The sequence below is a fragment of the Cebus imitator genome, unplaced genomic scaffold (assembly GCF_001604975.1).
Source record: "Cebus imitator isolate Cc_AM_T3 unplaced genomic scaffold, Cebus_imitator-1.0 Scaffold165, whole genome shotgun sequence".
NCBI classification, from domain to species: Eukaryota; Metazoa; Chordata; class Mammalia; order Primates; family Cebidae; genus Cebus; species Cebus imitator.
The window spans coordinates 3061745-3081896 of NW_016107480.1; the positions used below are offsets into that span (position 1 = coordinate 3061745).

The 20152-nt window shown below is 39.1% G+C and overlaps 1 protein-coding gene and 1 pseudogene across 7 annotated transcripts in view; one reads left to right on the forward strand and one right to left on the reverse strand.

Moving 5' to 3' along the window:
• The window catches only part of CDKAL1 (CDK5 regulatory subunit associated protein 1 like 1), a 717953-nt gene that overhangs the window by 600955 nt on the left and 96846 nt on the right, over window positions 1-20152 (reverse strand). For all 6 annotated transcript variants that reach the window (XM_017544096.2, XM_017544095.2, XM_037744111.1 and 3 more), the window contains one exon: window positions 8425-8509. In XM_017544096.2, coding sequence (XP_017399585.1) covers window positions 8425-8509 — 85 coding nt within the window. The remainder of the gene's footprint in view (window positions 1-8424; window positions 8510-20152) is intronic.
• On the forward strand, window positions 2578-4010 carry LOC108314960 (annotated as a pseudogene). Its single transcript, XR_001829758.2, has one exon. The product of XR_001829758.2 is annotated as a 60S ribosomal protein L4-like (transcript).

Consider the following 20152-nt stretch of genomic DNA (forward strand, 5'->3'; position numbering starts at 1 on the left):
CTCCCAAAGTGCTGGGAGAACCAGGCATGTTTAAAGCGCCAGCTGAGCTGCAGAGGTTGGAAACATGGAATGAGGACATAATTTCTAGAAGCAGGTTTCTAAGAAGATACATGGGGATAAGACTCAGAGAAAATGTAAAAAAAAGGATACCTCTTCCACATTAACTTGAAGAAACTAAGCAAGAAGCAAGAGCTTAATATGCCCACCTCCCTTCAACAACCTGCAATTCCCTTGAAAGCCAGGGACTGCGGCACTTAGAACGGTGCTAATGGGCAGGGAAAGATGCAAGGACTGTGTCAGTCAAATTCACAAAGTATGCATTGATTCTCCGAGAAAAACACATAGTTAATACTTGACAAATACTCGAAAATCACCTATTAGCTAACTTCACAAATACTGAAATCACTTATTAGAAAAGTTCCCATTAAAGTATCATTCTTAAGGAGACAGACATACAAAAAAACCCTTCAAAAAGTCATTCTTCTGAAACTATTCCAAACAAATGAAAAGAAGGGACTTCTCCCTGACTCATTTTATGAGGCCAGCATCATCCTGATACCAAAATCTGGCAAAGATACCAAAAAAGAAAGAAAGAAAGAAAAGAAAACTTCAGGCCAATATCCATGATGAACATCAATGCACAAATCTTCAATAAAATACTGGCAAACAAATCCAGCAGTATATCAAAAAGCTTATCCACCATGATCAGGTCGGCTTCATCTCTGGATGCAAGCCTGGTTCAACAAACACAAATAAATAAATGTGATTTATCACATCAACAGAACTAAAGACAAAAACCACACAATTTTCTCGATACATGCAGAAAAGGTCTTCAATAAAATTCAACGTCCCTTCATGTTAAAAACTCTCAATAAACTAGGTATTGATGAAACCGACCTCAAAATAATAAGGACCGTGTATGCCAAACCCACAGCCCGTATCATACTGACTGGGCAAAAGCTGGAAGCATTCCCCTTGAAAACAGGCACAAGACAACCATGCCCTCTCTCACCACTCCTATTCAACATAGTTTTGGAAGTTCTGGCCAGGACAATCAGGAAAGAGAAAAAAGTAAAGCATATTCAAATAAAAAGAGAGGAAGTCAAACTGTCTCTGTTTGCAGATGACATGATCCTATTTCTAGAAAACCCCGTCGTCTGAGCCCCAAAACTTTTTAACCTAATAGGCAACTTCAGCAAAGTCTCAAGATACAAAATCAATGTGGAAAAATCACAAGCATTCCTATATACCAACAATAGACAAATTGAGCGCAAATCGTGAGTGAATACCCAACTACAATTGCAACAAAGAATAAAATACCTAGAAAAACAGCTAGCAAGGGACGTGAAGGACCTCTACAAGAACAACCAACAACTGCTCAAGGAAATAGAGAGGAAACAGACGAATGGTAAAACACTCCATGCTCATGGATAGGAAGAATCAATATTGTGAAAATGGCCATACTGCCTAAAGTAATTTATAGATTTAATACTATTTTCATTAAACTATCATTGGCATTCTTCATAAGCTAGGAAAAAAAACTACTTCAAAATTCACATGAAACCAAAAAAGAGCCTGTATAGCCAAGACAATCCTAAGCAAAAAGAACAAAACTGAGATATCACGCTACCCAACCTCAAACTATACTACAAGGCTACTGTAATCAAAACAGCATGGGACTGATATAAAAACATATAGACTAAGGAAACAGAATAGAGAACTCACATAACAAGACCGCACATCTCCAACCATCTGATCTTTGACAAACCTGACAAAAACAAGTAATGGGGAGAGAATTCCCTACTTGATAAATGGTGCTAGGAAAACTGGCTAGTCATATGCAGAAAACTGAAACTGGACCCCTTCCTTACATCTTATACAAAAATTAACTCAAGATTGATTAAAGACCGAAATGTAAAGCCCAAAACCTCAAAAACCCTAGAAGAAAACCTAGGCAGTACCATTCAGGACATAGGCATAGGCAGAGATTTCATGATGAAAACATCAAAACAATTTCAACAAAAGCAAAAATTGACAAATTGGATCTAATTAAACTAAAGAGTTTCTGCACAGCAAAAGAAACTATCATCAGAGTGAACAAGCAACCTATAGAATGGGAGGAAATTTTTGTAATCTATACATGTGACAAAGGTCTAATATTCAGAATCTACCAGGAATTTAAACAAATTTATCAGAAAACAAACAAACAATCCCATTAAAAAGTGGGCAAAGGACATGGACACTTCTCAAAAGACATTTATGCAGACAAAAAACATGAAAAAACATTCAACATCATTGATCATTAGAGAAATGCAAGCCAAAACCACAAAGAGATACCATCTCATACCAGTCAGAATGGCAATTATTAAAAATCAAGAAAAAACAGATGCTGGTGAGGCTATGGAGAAACAGAAACGCTTTTATACTGTTGGTGGGAATGTAAATTAGTTCAACCATTGTGGAAGACAGTGTGGCAATTTCTCAAACACCCAGAAACAGAAATGCCATTTGATCTCGCAATCTCATTACTGGGTATATCCCCAAAGGAATAAAAATCATTCTATTAAAAAGATACATGCAGCTTTTTTTTTCCTGTGGCAGCTGCCGGGACGAGAGGAGCGTGGCTGTCTCCTCTCTCCGCCATGGCGTGTGCTCGCCCACTGATATCGGTGTACTCCGAAAAGGGGGAGTCATCTGGCAAAAATGTCACTTTGCCTGCTGTATTCAAGGCTCCTATTCGACCAGATATTGTGAACTTTGTTCACACCAACTTGAGGAAAAACAACAGACAGCCTTATGCTGTCAGTGAATTAGCAGGTCATCAGACTAGTGCTGAGTCTTGGGGTACTGGCAGAGCTGTGGCTCGAATTCCCAGAGTTCGAGGTGGTGGGACTCACCGTTCTGGCCAGGGTGCTTTTGGAAATATGTGTCGTGGAGGCCGAATGTTTGCACCAACCAAAACCTGGCGCCGTTGGCATCGTAGAGTGAACACAACCCAAAAACGATATGCCATCTGTTCTGCCCAGGCTGCCTCAGCCTTACCAGCGCTGGTCATGTCTAAAGGTCATCGTATTGAGGAAGTTCCTGAACTTCCTTTGGTAGTTGAAGATAAAGTTGAAGGGTACAAGAAGACCAAGGAGGCTGTTTTGCTTCTTAAGAAACTTAAAGCCTGGAATGATATCAAAAAGGTCTACGCCTCTCAGCGAATGAGAGCTGGCAAGGGCAAAATGAGAAACCGTCGCCTATCCAGCACAGAGGCCCCTGCATCATCTACAATGAGGATAATGGTATCATCAAGGCCTTCAGAAACATCCCTGGAATTACTCTGCTTAATGTAAGCAAACTGAACATTTTGAAGCTTGCTCCTGGTGGGCATGTGGGACGTTTCTGCATTTGGACCGAAAGTGCTTTCCGGAAGTTAGATGAATTGTACGACACTTGGCATAAAGCTGCGTCCCTCAAGAGTAACTACAATCTCCCCATGCACAAGATGATCAATACAGATCTCAGCAAAATCTTGAAAAGCCCAGAGATCCAAAGAGCCCTTCGAGCACCACGCAAGAAGATTCATCGCAGAGTCCTAAAGAAGAACCCACTGAAAAACCTGAGAATCATGTTGAAGCTAAACCCATATGCAAAGACCATGCGCCGGAATACCATTCTTCGCCAGGCCAGGAATCACAAGCTCCGGGTGGATAAGGCAGCCGCGGCAGCAGCAGCACTAGAAGCCAAATCAGATGAGAAGGGAGTTGCAGGCAAGAAGCCTGCTGGAGTAGGTAAGAAAGGAAAGAAGTCTGCTGTTGGTGTTAAGAAGCAGAAGAAGCCTCCAGTAGGAAAAAAGGCAGCAGCTACCAAGAAACCAGCCCTGGAAAAGAAGCCAGCAGAAAAGAAACCCACTACAGAGGAAAAGAAGCCTGCTGCATAAACTCTTGAATTTGATTATTCCATAAAGGTCAAATCATTTTGGACAGCTTCTTTTGAATAAAGACCTGATCAAACAGGCAGAGAAACAAACAAACAAAAAAAATTTACCATTTCAAAGTATACAAGTCAGTGGCTTATATACTTTAAAGTGTACATGGCAGTGACATTCACACTGTTCTGCAGCCATCATTGCTATCTAGATCCAGAACATTTTTGCACCGCAAAAAGCAACCCTAGGCCCATTAAGCAGTCACTCCCAATTTCCCCTTTCGTCCCGGCCCTGGCAACCACTAATCTGATTTCTGTCTCAATGGATTATTCTGTTCTGAAGATTTCATATAAATGGAATGAAGTTTATTCTCTTTATTCTGATAATGCGGTATACTACATTGATTGATTTTCTTATGTTGAACCAGGAACTCATTTGGCTGTGCTGTATAATCCTTCTGATGTGCTCCTGGCTTTGTTGAGGATTTTTTCATCCATATCCATAGGGGATATTGGCCTCTATTTTCTTTCCTTGTGATATGTTTGCTGAGCTTTGCTATCAGGGTAATTATTGGCCTCATAGAATGAGTTAGGTATTGTTCCCTCCTTTTCTACCTTTTGGAAGAGTTTAAGAAGGATTTCTGCTAATTTTTCTTTAAATGTTTGGTAGAATTCACCATTGAAGCCATGTGGTTTTGAGGTTTTCTTTATTGGAAGATTTTTCATTAGCGACTCAATCTCCTTGCTAGTTATAGGTCTGTGCAGATTTTCTATTTATTCATGATTAAGTTTTGTTTGTTTCTATGTGTTTAGCAATTTGTCCATGTCATCTATGTTACCTAATTTGCTGACATACAATTATTCATAATATGCTCTTATAATCCTTTTTTATTTCTGGAAGGTTTGCAGTAGTGGCCCCACTTTAATTTCTTTGGAAGGCCAAGGTGGGTGGATCACCTGAGGTCAGGAGTTTGAGACCACCCTGGCAAACATGGTGAAACCCCATCTCTACTAAAAAAAAAAAAAATACAAAAATTAGCTGGGTGTGGTGGTGGGTGCCTGTAATCTCAGCTACTTGAAAGGCTGAGGTAGGAGAATCACTTGAACCTGGGAGATGGTGGTTGCAGTGAGCCAATATTGTGCCACTGCACTCCAGCCTGGGTGACAGAGTGACACTCCGTCTCAAAAAAAAAAAAAAATTCTGATTTTCATCTCCTCTCTTTTTATCTTAGTTAATTGAGCTGAAGATTTGTCAACTTTCTTAATTTTTTTCAAAGAAGGAACTTTTGGTTTCATTGACTTCTCTATTGTTTTCTATTGTCTATTCTACCATTTCCACTCAAATTTTTCTTCTTTTTTTCCTTCTTGCTCTAGGCTGAGTTTGCTTTTCTTTTTTTGGTTTCCCAAGATCAAAGGTTAAATTATTAATTTGAACTCCTCATTTTCTTGTAGGTATTTATAGCTATAAATTTTTTGAGCATTATTTTTGCTGCATCCATAAATTTTGATATATTGTATTTTTGTTTCATTATTCTCAGAGCATGTATTGTTTATTTTTATTTTTATTAAAGAATCATTCATTTGTAACTGGGTGCTGTGGCCCATGCCTGTAATCCCAGCACTTTGGGAGGCCAAGGCAGGGAGAACAATTGAGACCAGGAGTTTAAGACAAGCCTGGCTAACATGGCAAGACCCTGTCTCTACTGAAACTACAAAAATTAACCAGGTGTGGTGGCCCATGCCTGTAATCCCAGCTACTCATGAGGCTGATGCATGAATAAGAATGGCTTGAACCTGGGAGATGGAGGTTGCAGTGAGCTGAGATTGCTCCATTGCACTCCAGCATGGGCAGCAGAATGAGACCCTGTCTCCAAAAGAAAAAAATATAATCAGTCATTTGCTTTTAATCTAAAATAGTTTTGATATTTATGCTTCTAAAGTAGAATCAACCAGAAAGCAAGAGCATGAGGGAAAACATTTTCCACTTCTAACATAAACTCAGATTTTAGATTTCTTTTTCTTTTTTGAGTAAATGTTCTTTGCTGTGTATAAGGTTATTTCTGAGTTGCAAAAATTATCTGCCCCTCCATGTTTTTGTAATTTCTGTATTGCTGCATTCAATCTTAGCTGCCATAATCAGACAGAAAGCATAAAAGTTTTTTCTTGCATCTGTAGTAGGAACCTCAGCAGCAGGGAGTAACCCCAGTCAAAGCGTTTTAAAATTTCCCTTATGTTTTCGTCTTTTATCCACTGGTTGTTTATGAGTGTGTTAATCTCCACATATTTGTGAAATTTCCAGTTTTCCTCTGTTATTGATTTCTGCTTTCATTCATTGTGGCCAGAGAAGATGCTTTGTATTATTTCAGCCTTTTTACACTTATTGAAGATTATTTTGTAGCCTAACATGCCTTGAAGAATATTTTATGTGCATTGAGAAGCGTGTGTAATCTGCTGTTGTTGGGCGAAATATTCTACATTTGTCTGTTAGGTCTAGTTGGTTTACAGTGAAACTTAAGCCCTCTATTTCCTTTTTAATCTTCCATCTAGTTTCTTTACAGCTCAATAATTCATTAGTGAAAATGGGGGATGAAGTCTTCAACTATTATTATAAAACTGCCTGTTTTTAATTTTGTTAATTTTTGTTTTGTATATATTATGGGGCTTACACTGTTACACATGTATGTTTATAATTATTCTAACTTCTTGATGGATTGACCTTTTCATAACATATAACATAAACATACAATGTCATTCTTTGTCCCTTTTAACAATTTTTGTCTTGAATTTATTTTGTCAGATATTAGGATAGTTGCCCCAGCTCTGTTTTGGTTACTATTTCCATGTAATATATGTTTCCTCTCTGTTCATTGTCAACCTCTTGTGCCTTTAGATCTAAAGTGAGTCTCTTATAGATAGTATAAGAACTGTAAGTATATAGTTCGTTCATATTTTTAAAATCCATTCTACTGATTTCTCCCTTTTAATTAAATAATTTAATACATTTACACTTAATTACTGATAAGAAAGCACTTCTGTTATTTTGGAATTTGTTTTCCATATGGATTATCTATTTTTCATTTCTCAATTCCTGCAATTCTGCCTTTGTTTGTGTTTAATTGATGTTGTTAAGTGTATCATTTTGTACAAAAATTAGCCAAGTGTGGTGGCACATGCCTGTAATCCCAGCTCCTTGGGAGGCTGAAGCAGGAGAATCACTTGAACCCAGGAGGTGGAATTTGCAGTGAGTCGAGATCATGGCCACTGCACTTTCTGCCAAGGCCTTCTCTTCCCCATCCTGTTTGAGGAGGATGTCTGCAGTGTTCCCAGGGAGCCTTGGACTTGGAAACTCACTTACCATCAAGGTGAGAATGGGCAGGTGGAACCCAGGTCACAGATTCAAACCCAGTAATAGGAGTAAGTGCAATGGACCAGGTGGCAAACTGTGCCTGGCTCTCAGTGAGCCCTCATCAACAGCCTCTGTGACTGCCATGAATGGGGAAACTGAGGCCTAGAGGGGAGGGTGCTTGCAGAAGAGCCTCATGGTCAGGAGGTTAGGCTTGGGAGTCAGGCCTACCTGTGTTAATCCAGATCTGCTACTGAGAGTGAGTCCTTGGGCAGAACAGCTAAGCTCTCGGTTTCTCCAGCTGAAATGAGGGCCCCTGAGGCCTCATCATAGAGAACAGTCATGAGGATGAGGAAGGATAACGCAGTGAAGGCATCTGGTACTTAGTAAGGACTCAGTGCGTGCGTCCTGAACCTCACCATCCTCGATTCCTGCCTTGATTCCTTCCTTCCTTCCTTCCTTCCTTCCTTCCTTCCTTCCTTCCTTCCTTCCTTCCTTNAAAAAAAAAAAAAAAAAAGGTACATGCACACATATATTCACTGCAGCACAATTCACAATAGCAAACACACAGAATCAACCCAAATGCCCATCAATGACAGACCAGATAAAGAACTGTGGTGCATATACACCATGGAATACTATGCAGCCATAAAAAGAAATGAGATCATGTCCTTTGCAAGGACATAGATGGAGCTGGAAGCTGTTATCCTCAGTAAACTAACACAGGAACAGAAAACCAAACACCGCATGTTCCTACTTCTAAGTGGGAGCTGAATAATGAGAATACAGGGACACAGGGAGGGGAACAACACACACTCGAGCCTGTGGGAGACACGGGAGGGAGAACATCAGGACAAGAAACTAACGCATATGAGGCTGAACACCTAGGTGATGGGTTGATAGGGGCAGCAAACCACCATGGCACATGTTTGCCTACGTAACAAACTTGCACATACTGTACACGTACCCCAGAACTTATATTAAATTTAATTTTAAAATAATAAGTATTATTCTTTATCAAATTCAAAACAGTCTAATCCTAAAAGTCCAACTCATACTTTTTCGATATCAACTAAATATCTATATTAACCTTTTAAAAAAGCGAACTTTTTGGTATTAATTGTCACTTTGATTACAAAAAATAGGGAAAAAAATCAATTTCTACTTACTTAATTGAGTTTCTAAAGTGGTCTTCAGCTGGGTTTTTTACAGTGCAACTGTTCAGGAGCCATAAATCTGCATCTGATGCATTTTCTATTAAAAAAATGAATACAAAAATGAAGTGAGTATATATTTAATCACTCAAAAATATCCAGTGGAACTAGGATTGCTGTAGCAGGAGAGAGAAAAAGAGTGGAGTCAAATAAGCAATTACAACATAGTAGAAAATTGCTACAACATGGAAACATTTGTGAGCAAAATTATAATGCTGTATCTTTTCACTTAAAATGTAATGACAATAGGCATTCTCTTCCTTTATTTTCAATGCTTGGCACAACTATTTAATAATTTCAAAAAATTTAAGTGAAACTTGCCCCAGTCTTACCTTTGAATATAAAATTAATTTGGCCTTGGTGGATTATGTGTTAAGACTTTTCAAGCACAGAGTGTACACTGAATATTCTTCAGCTTGAGAAATTCTTGAAAACATAACTTGTATGCCTTAAAAATTAATGATTTACCACAAAGTGGGCCTTTTATTTCTATCACCATTTGGATTAAATATTGTTATATACTATAATAAATTCACTGGCAATGCAGCAAATAATCCAAACCCATCATATTTATTACATGAATTTATAAATATCTAAAATTGCTGCTATTCTACCTGCCTCTTGATCTTATACATTAAAATAGGATTATCATAAAGAAAGGAAACCAAAGCTGAAAACTGCAGCACCTTCAACAGTGTAAGAACAAAAGCTAAGATAAAATGACATGAAGAACTGAGAACATACACATGTCTATGTGTAGATTCTCCAACTAGGAAGGAAGATTCAAATACCAGCACTAGGTTGGAGGATTGGTAAGTGCATTAAAGTTTCTGGTAACTTGGCACACAGCTAAAAAATTCTCCCAGTATTTTTTTATAAACATGGCAAAACTTTTTAATAAAGAACCAGGATTAAAAGAAAAAAATATTGGCCGGGCGTGGTAGTTCACACCTGTAATCCCAGGACTTTGGGAGGTCGAGGCCGGCGGATCACAAGGTCAAGAGATTGAGACCATCCTGGCCAACATAGTGAAACCCCATTGTCTCTACTAAAAATACAAAAATTGGCTGGGCGTGGTGGTGTGTGCCTGTAGTCCCAGCTACGTGGGATGCTGTGGAAGAAGAACCACTTGAACCCGGGAGGCGGAGGCTGCAGTGAGCCAAGATTGCACCACTGCCTCCGGCCTGGGTGACATGAGCAAGATTCCATCTCAAAAATAAATAATCTCGAAACAACGAAAGGCAAGGAAACTCCTTATAGTATTTATCAGCTGAATACCCTGCTAACTTGACTCATTTATTTTCATTCACTTCCTCTACCTCCAGACCATAGTCTAATTTCCCACCAAGCAGCCACAGTGCCCTAAATAAAATATAAATCAATTATGTCACTTCCCTACTCAACTCAGAAAAGATTATTCACCTACTTCCTGTTATTACATCCAAATTATTCCTCATGCCACCTGAATGATACTCCTCTACTACCAATCTGATCCTAGTATTCTCTGAACTCCCACAACAGACTATGTGTAGACAATTCATGCACATTGAAAATCATTCATATGTTAGCCTGTCTTCATTACTACGTAAGAGATACTGAATACAACATTTTTTTGAAACAGAGTCTCACTCTGTAGCCAAGCTGGAGTGCGGTGGTGTGATCTCTGCTCTCTGCAGCCTCCGCCTCCTGGGTTCAGGCGATTCACCTGCCTCAGTCTCCCAAGTAGCTAGGATTACAGGCATGCACCACCACACCTGGCAAATTTTTGTATTTTTAGTAGAGATGGGGTTTCACCATATTGGTCAGGATGGTCTCAAACTCCTGACCTCATGATCTGCCCACCTCGGTCTCCCAAAGTACTGGGATTACAGGTATGAGCCACCATGCCTGGCCTGAATACAACATTTTTATCTGCTGCTCTTTGAATGTTCAAATCCCAACACTGTGACTGGCACTGTGTTTAGGACTGAGACTCACACCTTACTCGTAACTATATCCCCAGCACTGATTACGGTGCCTGCTACATGGGAGATACTCCTTAAATATTTATTGAATGAATGTTGAATTTCAAATGACAAAGCAATACTATCAGCACTATATTATGCAGATAAGAAAACGTCACAGATGTCTGTTAGCTGATGATAAAAAAAACATCTAGCAATTGTCAGTTTATTGTTTTAAAAAAATAAATCATCCCAATGACAGAACTATCTGTACCAGATGCTAGCTTTGTATCCTGGCACATTCTTCAACGCAGTCACTTCCAAGTCATTAGACAACTCTTACCATAAGACCTCTCAAGAAGTATGGCAATAAACAATGCAAATTATTGTACTTTGGAATTTTGCCAACAACGGCTTTCAAAATACAGGGAAGACATGTGATGCACAGCGACATTCAGTCAACAACGGACCACATATATGACAGTTGATACACAAGATTATAATGGAGCTTAAAAATCCCTATCACTTAGTGTTTACTATAGAACACTTTTCATCACTATTTTACTGTAAAATAGCCTCAGGCAGGTTGCCCGGGAAGTAGGTATTCCAGAACAAGGTAAGGCATGATTATCATAGGACATGACAGCTCTATGCATGTTACTGCCCCCAAAGGCCTTCCAGTGGGGTAAGATGTGGTGGTAGAAGACAGTGGTACTGATGATCCTGACCCCATGGAGGCCTAGGCTCATGTGTGTGTTTGTGTCTTAGCTTTTAACAAAAAAGTTTAAAATGTATGTATGTATAAATAAATAAATTTTAATTTTTAAAGCTCAAATGATAAAGAAATGAAAAAGGAAATATTCTGTACAATATGTTTGTGTTTTAAGCGTTATTACAAGAGAGTGAAAACAATTTCAAAAATTAAAAGGTTTATAAAGTAAAAACATGATAGTAAGCTAAGGTTGATTTATGATTATGAAAGAAAAATATTTTTTATAAATGTAGTGTAGCCTAAGTGTACAGTGTTTTTATAAGGTCTACAGTAGGGTGTAGTATGTGTCCTAGGCCTTCACATTCACTCACCGCCCACTCACTGACTCACCCAGAGCAACTTCCAGTCCTGCACGCTCCATTCACAATAAGTGTCTTAGACAGGTGTACCATTTTCAATCTGTTTTACCGTATTTTTAATGTACCTTTTCTATGTTTAGATGCTCTACAGTGCCTACAGTATTTCATACAGCAATATGCTGTACAGGTGTGTAGCCTGGGAGCAATAGCCTATACCATCTAATGGCCTTGATATGTCGTAGGCTGTACCATCTAAGTTTGTGTGGGTACACTTGAGGATGCACGCATGACAACGAAATAGCCTAACATACTCCTCAGAACAAACTCCCACCCTCAGGCAACACAGGAGTGTACTATACTTGATGATGCAGTAACCTCAGTCAATAAGAATTTTGTGACTATGTCAACATGCCAAAAAGTTACATAATCTTTTATGAAGCTCCCCACCCAACAAATATCCCTTTCCCAATGAACACAGGAGATTCTTAATTATTTCTGAACTCTATCAGTTTTGTGTTAGCACATCTTATTTACTATTATCAAAAGGTAATTCTAGAGGCATAAATCAATCAACAACCAATAGGCAATCAGGACTCACCTTGTGCCAGGCTCTATTCTGGGTACTGGTGACACAGCTGTGAACAGAATCTCTACCCTCAGGGAGTTTAAAGTCTTGAAGAGTTGGTCTGATTTTAAAAATTAAAAATAAACTTAAAAAGTAAATAAATAAAAAGGCAAGCCAGGCACAGTGGCTCATGCCTATAATTTCAGCACTCTGGGAGGCAGAGGCAGGCGGATCACTTGAGGTCAGGAGTCCGAGTTCAGCCTGGCCAACGTGGCAAAACTCCGTCTGCTTGTATTTTGTAAAAGTACAGAAATTAGTTCGGTGGTGGCACAAGCCTACAGTCCCAGCTATTCAGGAGGCGGAGGTGGGAGAAACACTTGATCCCAGGAGGCAGAGGTTGCAGTGAGCTGAAATCGCACCACTGCACTCCAGCCTGGGTGATACAGTGAGACTGTCTCAAAAAAAAAAAAAAAAAAGACGGAGTGATTAATTATGTCAAATCAAATGCTAAGAATTCAAGACAGGTATCTGTATAAATGTTAATATTGTTAACAAAAAGATAATACTCCATACTTTTCCTTTCTCAATTTAGAGTATTTGCTAGCTCTGAGCCAACCCACAATCAGCCAGCAGAGGCCTTGTTGGTGAAGTAACACAGAAAACAAACTCGCAAAAAACGAAAAGTGAGAAGGAAAACTGTCTATGGCTATTTGTCAATAAATAACGATGATTCCACGAGGCTTACCCCCTTACACATTTCTGGGCTTCTAAGATGCCATCAACTACAAGAAACAGCATCCACTTTGTAAAAACTCTTCCAGAGTGGTGAAAGTTACATCCAAGTTCTTATCAATTTTAAGATACATCCCAATTTCACACATTAATTTGGATGAGCGGAGGTAGGATAAATAGCAAAATAAATGTACCAACACACTACCACTTTTAAATGATTTGGTTATCAGAGGAAATATCTGCCAAGAGGTTAGCATCTTCTGATCTTGCCTTAGAACATTCATGCCAGGTCCTCCAGTGCCTTGGAAGGAGAAGCAATATTAGAGAAGAGCACTGAGGGAAAGAAGGGCCAGGTCGATGGGCAAGGATGGACCAGGGAAGGGAAAGGGAAGAGGAAGGCACCAACTTAGAGAGTGCCCAAGAAAGAACTCCACCTACTTTGAGATTTGGGCGTTAGAACCCCTTGGAGTGCTGGTAACTGCTGATAAGCAGCGGTACAGGCGTGAAAAACATCTGCACTTAAGCCACATATTGCCAATGCCAAAGTTGGGATATCAGGTCTATTCTGGAAGGCTGCAAACTTCAGGCTACCCAGGTGGACTCTGGATTTCAATATCTTCTTATTTACAGTCTGTTGTTGTTGTTTGAGACAGTGCCTCGCTCTGTCACCCAAGCTGGAGGGCAGTGGCACACAGCCTTTCTTTATTACAAACAGTAATGCAATGAGTAACACTGTACACATGTCATTTTTATGTTTCCCAGATTACGTTTGGAATCAAGTCCCAAAAGGCGGGAATGTGAGGTCAGAGGATAAATTCTCATGAAATTCTGTTATATACTGTAAAAGTGTTCTCCACAAAGGCGTACCACTTCGCACTCCCATGAGCAAGGCATGTGAGTGCCCTTTACTGGCAGCCTTGACCCTCAAGTCTGCGATCAAACCTTCGGACTTCTCCCAATCTGGTGAAAAACCCCAGTGAGGGTTTAACAGGCAATTTTCTTATTATGAGTGAGCTGGGCACTTTTTCACATATAAGGGCCGCTCGCAGTTTTTTTCTGTCTGTTTTTCATCTTTTCATCTGTTCCTATTTCTTGCCCATTTTTCTATCAGGCTAATAGTCATTTTCTTCTCAGATTTTAATTTGCTCATACACATATACTACAAAGGATATCAATTCTATCTCTATCTATGATAGGAGTCACAATATTTTTTTCCAGTTCGTCACTTTACCTTTTTATATTTGCTTCATACTTTTATATTTCTAAACTATCAAATGTGCCACCGTTTTCTGTTATTGCTGGTGGATTTTGAGTCATTACTAGAACATATCCTCTATTCCCAAATTACTAAGTAATTCACCCATGTTTTTTTCTAATACCTTCCCTGCCCCTTCATGTCAATATTCCTTTTAAACCCGAAGCTTGTATCCAATTTTTCACCCTAACGTATTAGTTGTAATGGATTTCCTCCTTTNTCTGGCTTTGCATTTATATCTCTGATCTATTAAGAACGTATCCTGATATATATTGATCTCACATAATTTAAAATGCAAAACGAAATGAGATCCTATATTCTCATATCAAAATAGAAAATATTAAGAAGTGTGACACTACTCAGTGCAAGCAAAATAATGGGGAAACTGGCAACCCCTCCCTCTGCTGATGGCAGGCTACATTGATGAAACTCTTTGGAATGCAGGGTAGAAAAAACCTATCAAACACATACATGCACGTCAGAATTTCTCCTACACATGCTTGTAGGATACTTACATCACATCCCCATACCCATGTGTACACACACGCACACACACATACATACACAAACATATATAAATCAGCAATTCCCACTGAAGATTATTGACTAGGCAAAAAACATAAAAAGCTTACATATATCCATTATAAGAAGACTGGTTAAATAAATTATGGGGCTGCGGCTGAAATATCTCTTTAGAAAGCAACAGAAATCTCTAAGTGATAATTTGTAATAATCTCTGTGATATTATCAGGTGAAACAAAGCAAGGTGTAGAAGAAAACGTCTAGTATCTAATTTGTGTTTTAGAAAGGAAAAAGCAAAAAGGGAAGTTCTGTTCTAAGCAAAGAAAATATATCAGAGTATATATGAGAAACCAGTTTGCCCTTGAAAGTAAGATAAAGGTCCAGTGGGCTCCAATATTGTATTCATGTGCACCTTTTACATTCTGTCGCTTTTAAAAAAAAAAACTTGCATGACTAACTTTTATAATTTTTTAATGCTTAATCCTGAGAAGGGACACATGAATATTTAATTTATATCTATCTGTACTGTTTGAATTGTTAAAAACATGCGTTGCCTTTTTTTTCCCCCTTAAAAAACTTATCAAGCCTTCTTAAATGTTTTCAAGTCTCCCTTTCCATACAGCTTGGAATCAATAGCTTCCTTTTATTTTAAGGTGAGAACATAAACTATTTTCCTGCTGTGATCCATCAGAAAAACAGTGACCTAATAAACGTTTTCTGAACAACTTTTCCCTTGCCTGCTAAACGTTTTTGGACTTACTGAACCAAGAAAATAATAGTCACCAACAAGAGAAACAAACTATTGTTTTAATCGAAACATTTTTACTTTCCAAACTGTTTCTTTATATATAGAAACATTATTTTTAAATCCAGGGTAATAAAAATCTGATTAGTAATAAGGATAACAGCTAACATTACTGAGTACATATTAGACATCCAGCAATAAGCTAGGCCTGTCACATGCATTTTTTCATGTAATCCTACCAAGCTGACATTAATTTTTACTCCAATTTTAAAAAGTAGTAATCTAAGGTCTAGAAAAGAAAAGTAACTTGCCTAAAATCACACAGTGAGAGGGTGGGCAGGGATTAGAAACCCAGACAAACTGACTCCAGAGACTGTGAATTTAAGGAAATTATAATGGCTCGTTAGTGGCTCTTTGCTTACTGATCAAAAACAATGTAGACAATACCTAAAAAACTAAAATAAGTACTATTACATGGCCTTGAAGTTGTCTCATGATATTTCTAAGACTAATAAGCTGGCTTCAAAAGCAGCTGTTCTGCTATTTTCAAAGTTTCTAAGATCTTGAACATGTCATCTCTCAGCCTTTGGTAATGAGCGGGAGATGTGGAAGTAAAGAGAGATTAATAACGAATGCAGAATTATTACCCTACAGCACAGGCGGACTCTCACAAGCACCAATCTTCCTGTGTCCCTGTAGCCTTGTGCATAATGGTGGCATTACAGAAGAGGCAGCATGGTTCACATCAACACTACTCAGGAGAACAAACATTTGTCTTACACAACTGTTCCATTTGAAAATCAATCCGAGAAACAAAACACGACAAAAGGAGTCTACTCATGGATTTAAGTAAGGAGGGTAAGGAGGTTGATACAAATAAAAATTCAGTAAGAACAAAACAAAGAGAGAAAAGAGTTTGTCTTGAACCCAAAAGCATTTTTTGAGAGTCTCTTTACCACAGAACTCTGAAAGACAAGTCAAGTCCAAACAGTGTAAGTATGCATTACACTTACCCATACCCAGAGAGTTTGTTTACATAACACAAATCATTGAGTATCTACGAAAAACTGAGAATAGAGTATGCTTTCTTAAGAGAATTTGAAAGCACCCTTAAGGTACAACTTGAAAAATAACTTCTTAAAACCAATGAAAAACAAAATAAAAATTCTGGTCAATAGATTTTTTTTCTTTACATTTTGTTTATTTTTCTTTATTTGGACTTATACAATGCTCAGCATGGAGTAGCCAGGTTTTCAAAATCTGTTTTCTAAAAGCAAGGGAAGTGATTCATGAAAAAGTATTCTCTTTTAGCCAGCTAGGATTACAGCACTGAGAGAAGGAGGAGGAAAAGGCAGGGGGAGGGGAGGGGAGAAAGAGGGAAAGAGTACGGGAGAAAGGGGGAAAGATTACAGGAGAAATGAAACGGAGAGACATTGACAAAGAGTACCTATGCTGCTATTCTGAAATTCTCAGAGTATGAACCGTCCTCAGTGGTATAGTGATGGTATCTGTATAGTGAGTCTCTGACTGAAGGAAACAGAAGCCACTGGGAAGAAGCACTTATTCTCTGAGGTTACTCACCTAATGAGCTTCTTCTCTTAAAATAGTCCCGCTGAGTGCTTCAAAGAAGTAAGATGAGGAAACCAAGAGTCAGCTTGAAGTCTGTTTATTATATGAAAGACAATTTTTTTTCTTTCAAATGAAAAATAATAGCTCTACCAATAACTGTTGAAAATTAACTGTAGCTATTACCCTATAGCTAAGTAGGCCTGGTCATAGTCAAAATCAAGTACAAGACAGACGTTGTACTTATCATGTAGAAAAGAACACTACTAATGTTCTCCATCCTCATTCCAAATTAAATTGCTCTGCTGATTCTGACATGTAATTATTTCAGAAGTTACTGCGTGTAAAGTGTCCCTAGGCCGGGAGCAGTGGCTCACGCCTGTAACCCCAACACTTTGGGAGGTCGAAGTGAGCCAATCATGAGGTCAGGAGATAGAGACCATCCTGACCAACATGGTGAAACGCCGTTTCTACTAAAAATTAAAAAATTAGCTGGGCATGGTGGCACATGTCTGTAATCCCAGCTACTCGGGAGGCTGAGACAGGAGAATCACTCAAACCAGGGAGGCAGAGGTTGCAGTGAGCCAAGATTGTGCCACTGCACTCCATCCTAGGCAACAGAGCAAGACTCCATCTCAAAAGAAAAAAAAAATTTATCCTAGTACAAACATACAGGTATTATCTGTAATAGTAAAAAATGACTGGTTACAAATATTTTAGTAGCTTCAGAACAAAGACTCCTATAAACAAATGAATAACCTCTAAGTTCCAATGCAGAAAGATCATCAGGTCATATTGCTCTGGAAAAAAAAAAAAATAAGACATATATATCAAGTAGGCTACCCCAGGGATAAAAAGGGGAAAATCTAGAATACATAATCACATTTGCTAGTGTTTGCATAAAATTTTTTTGGATGTATACTAGAAATACGTAGCAGTGGCTATTTGCTGGGGTTGGGAGAAGAGAGTAGAATCAGAGTTAACGGGAAACAAGAGGAAAACTTTTCCTTGTATAACTTTACATTTTCACTTAGAAACTACTCTAAAAATGAACTTTTTAAATAAAAACGCAATTATGAAAACTGTAGCTTTTCTTAATATATCTTCCTGATATCTCATTTCTTTTTTGTCGTTGTTGGGACGGAGTCATGCTCTTGTCGCCGAGGCTGGAGTACAGTGGCGCAATCTTGGCTCACTGCAACCTCCACCTCCCAGATTCAAGCGATTCTCCTGACTCAGCCTCCTGAGTAGCTGGGATTACAGGCGTGCGCCATCATGCCCGGCTAATTTTTGTATTTTTAGTAGAGAGGGAGTTTCACCATGTTGGCCAGGCTGGTCTTGAACTCCTGACCTCAAGTGATCCACCCGCCTCGGCCTCCCAAAATCCTGGGATTACAGGCATGAGCCAACGTGCCCGGCCTTCCTCATTCTTTGACTCCCCCTTCATCATCAAGCATCTTGAAAGAACTATCTCTCTGCACCAGCTATACTCTGTCACATCACATTCACTCATCCACCACTTCATTTCAGTGAAGAGCCTCAACTACCCACCATGTCCCTAAAACTGCTTCCATCAAGGTAACTGACACCATGAACATTTAGCAGAATGCACGAAGCAGTGAAACAATCCAGACTCCAAGTTCCAGAGGGCCCAGATTTGGATTCCCTTCTCTTCTACTTACTGGATGATCCCATCCATCCCTCCTACGGTTGGAAATACTACCGTTAGGCTAAGATGATAGCCAAATTTATACTTCTAGTTCTGACATGCATCTGAGCTCACTATCCAACTCACCTAAGAACATCTCCACTAGAATGCACCACAGAAATACTAAACTTGACAAAAATAATCAAATTGTCACCCAGTATTCATCAGGTTCTAGTTTGGAAAAAAGAAACCACTCTAGGCATTAAAACACATAAAAATTAATAGAGAAATGTGGTTACATGGGCAACATAAGATCCAAGACCCCAAACGGGGAATGAGAGGCAACCCCAAAATGAACAATAGCAGTGATGGGGCTCAGAGCACACTACCCCAAAATACACCACCTTGACATAGTGAGTATTTTCAACTGAAGAGATCTAAAAAATAGCAGAAGCAGGAAGGTATCTCTGACCTTGTCCCTACTGTCTCCCCTGAAACAAGTCATAAAACCCAGAAGACAATTTCTGACCTTCCCCTGAAGCAGGTTACAAGACCCTCATTTGAGACATGCCCTCCCTATACCCAGAGGAAAGGAACATCCTTATCTCTGAAGACAAGGGGACACAGAAGAACTGGCAGTCAGGCCCTACTACATTTCCCCCAGTTTATTACCATTAGATCAGACTCTTTTACCCTACCATATTTCTCCATGGCTCTCCACTCTTCTTCAAACTTACTATAAAGAATACTAAAGTTGAACTGTTTCTTTGGGTCTTCATTTCCTTGTGAAAGTTCCCATGTCACATAAAACTTACATTAAATAAATTTGAATGTTTTTCTTCTGTTAATCTGTCTTTGTCAGTTTGATTTTCAGACCCAGCCAGGGACCCTAAGAGGATGGAGGAAAATCTTTCCTCTCTTTTTCCCCACAGGAAGTCACTCCCAGCCTAAGGGCTCCGGAGACCCACTAGAAGAGGTGGTACAGGGAGAGTATCCCTAATTCAAAACTCAAGAAATTCAGAATGCTCCAAAATCTGAAACTTTTTGAGTACCCACAGAATGCCCAAAGAAAATTCAACATTTTGGATTTTCTGCTTAGGGATGCTCAACCAGTAAGTGCATAATGCAAATATTCCAAAATCTGGAGGAAAAAAAATCAAAAATCAAAAACAGTTCTGCTCCTAAGCATTTGAATAAAAAATCCTCAATCTGTATTATAAGAGCCCAATAGCTAGGATTATTTGACAGGGGCTAGCACAGCAGGAGTTGCCCTTTGGGACTAGGGACTAGAAAGGAAGGAAGAAGCTCTCTGATAGCTGAAGCCACAGGAATGAAACTGCCACTTCCTGGGACACCACCCAGAGTACAAAGTGAGGAAGGAAAACACCCTACCTTTTCCCTATTTCTACCCTCCTCCAGTCTTCCATCAGTGCCTCCAATTGTCCAAATCTACTCACAAAAGCTGAATGGTAATGCCTACGAAATGCAATACAAAACAGGACTGAGAGGGTCAGAGAACTGGATTTAAGATCCAACAGGCACATGACTAAACCTCACTTTTTCCAGTGTGCTACAGCTCTATAAATGGCACATCTCCCCAGATGGTGAAACCAGAACCTAGGAATCTTCTCTCTCT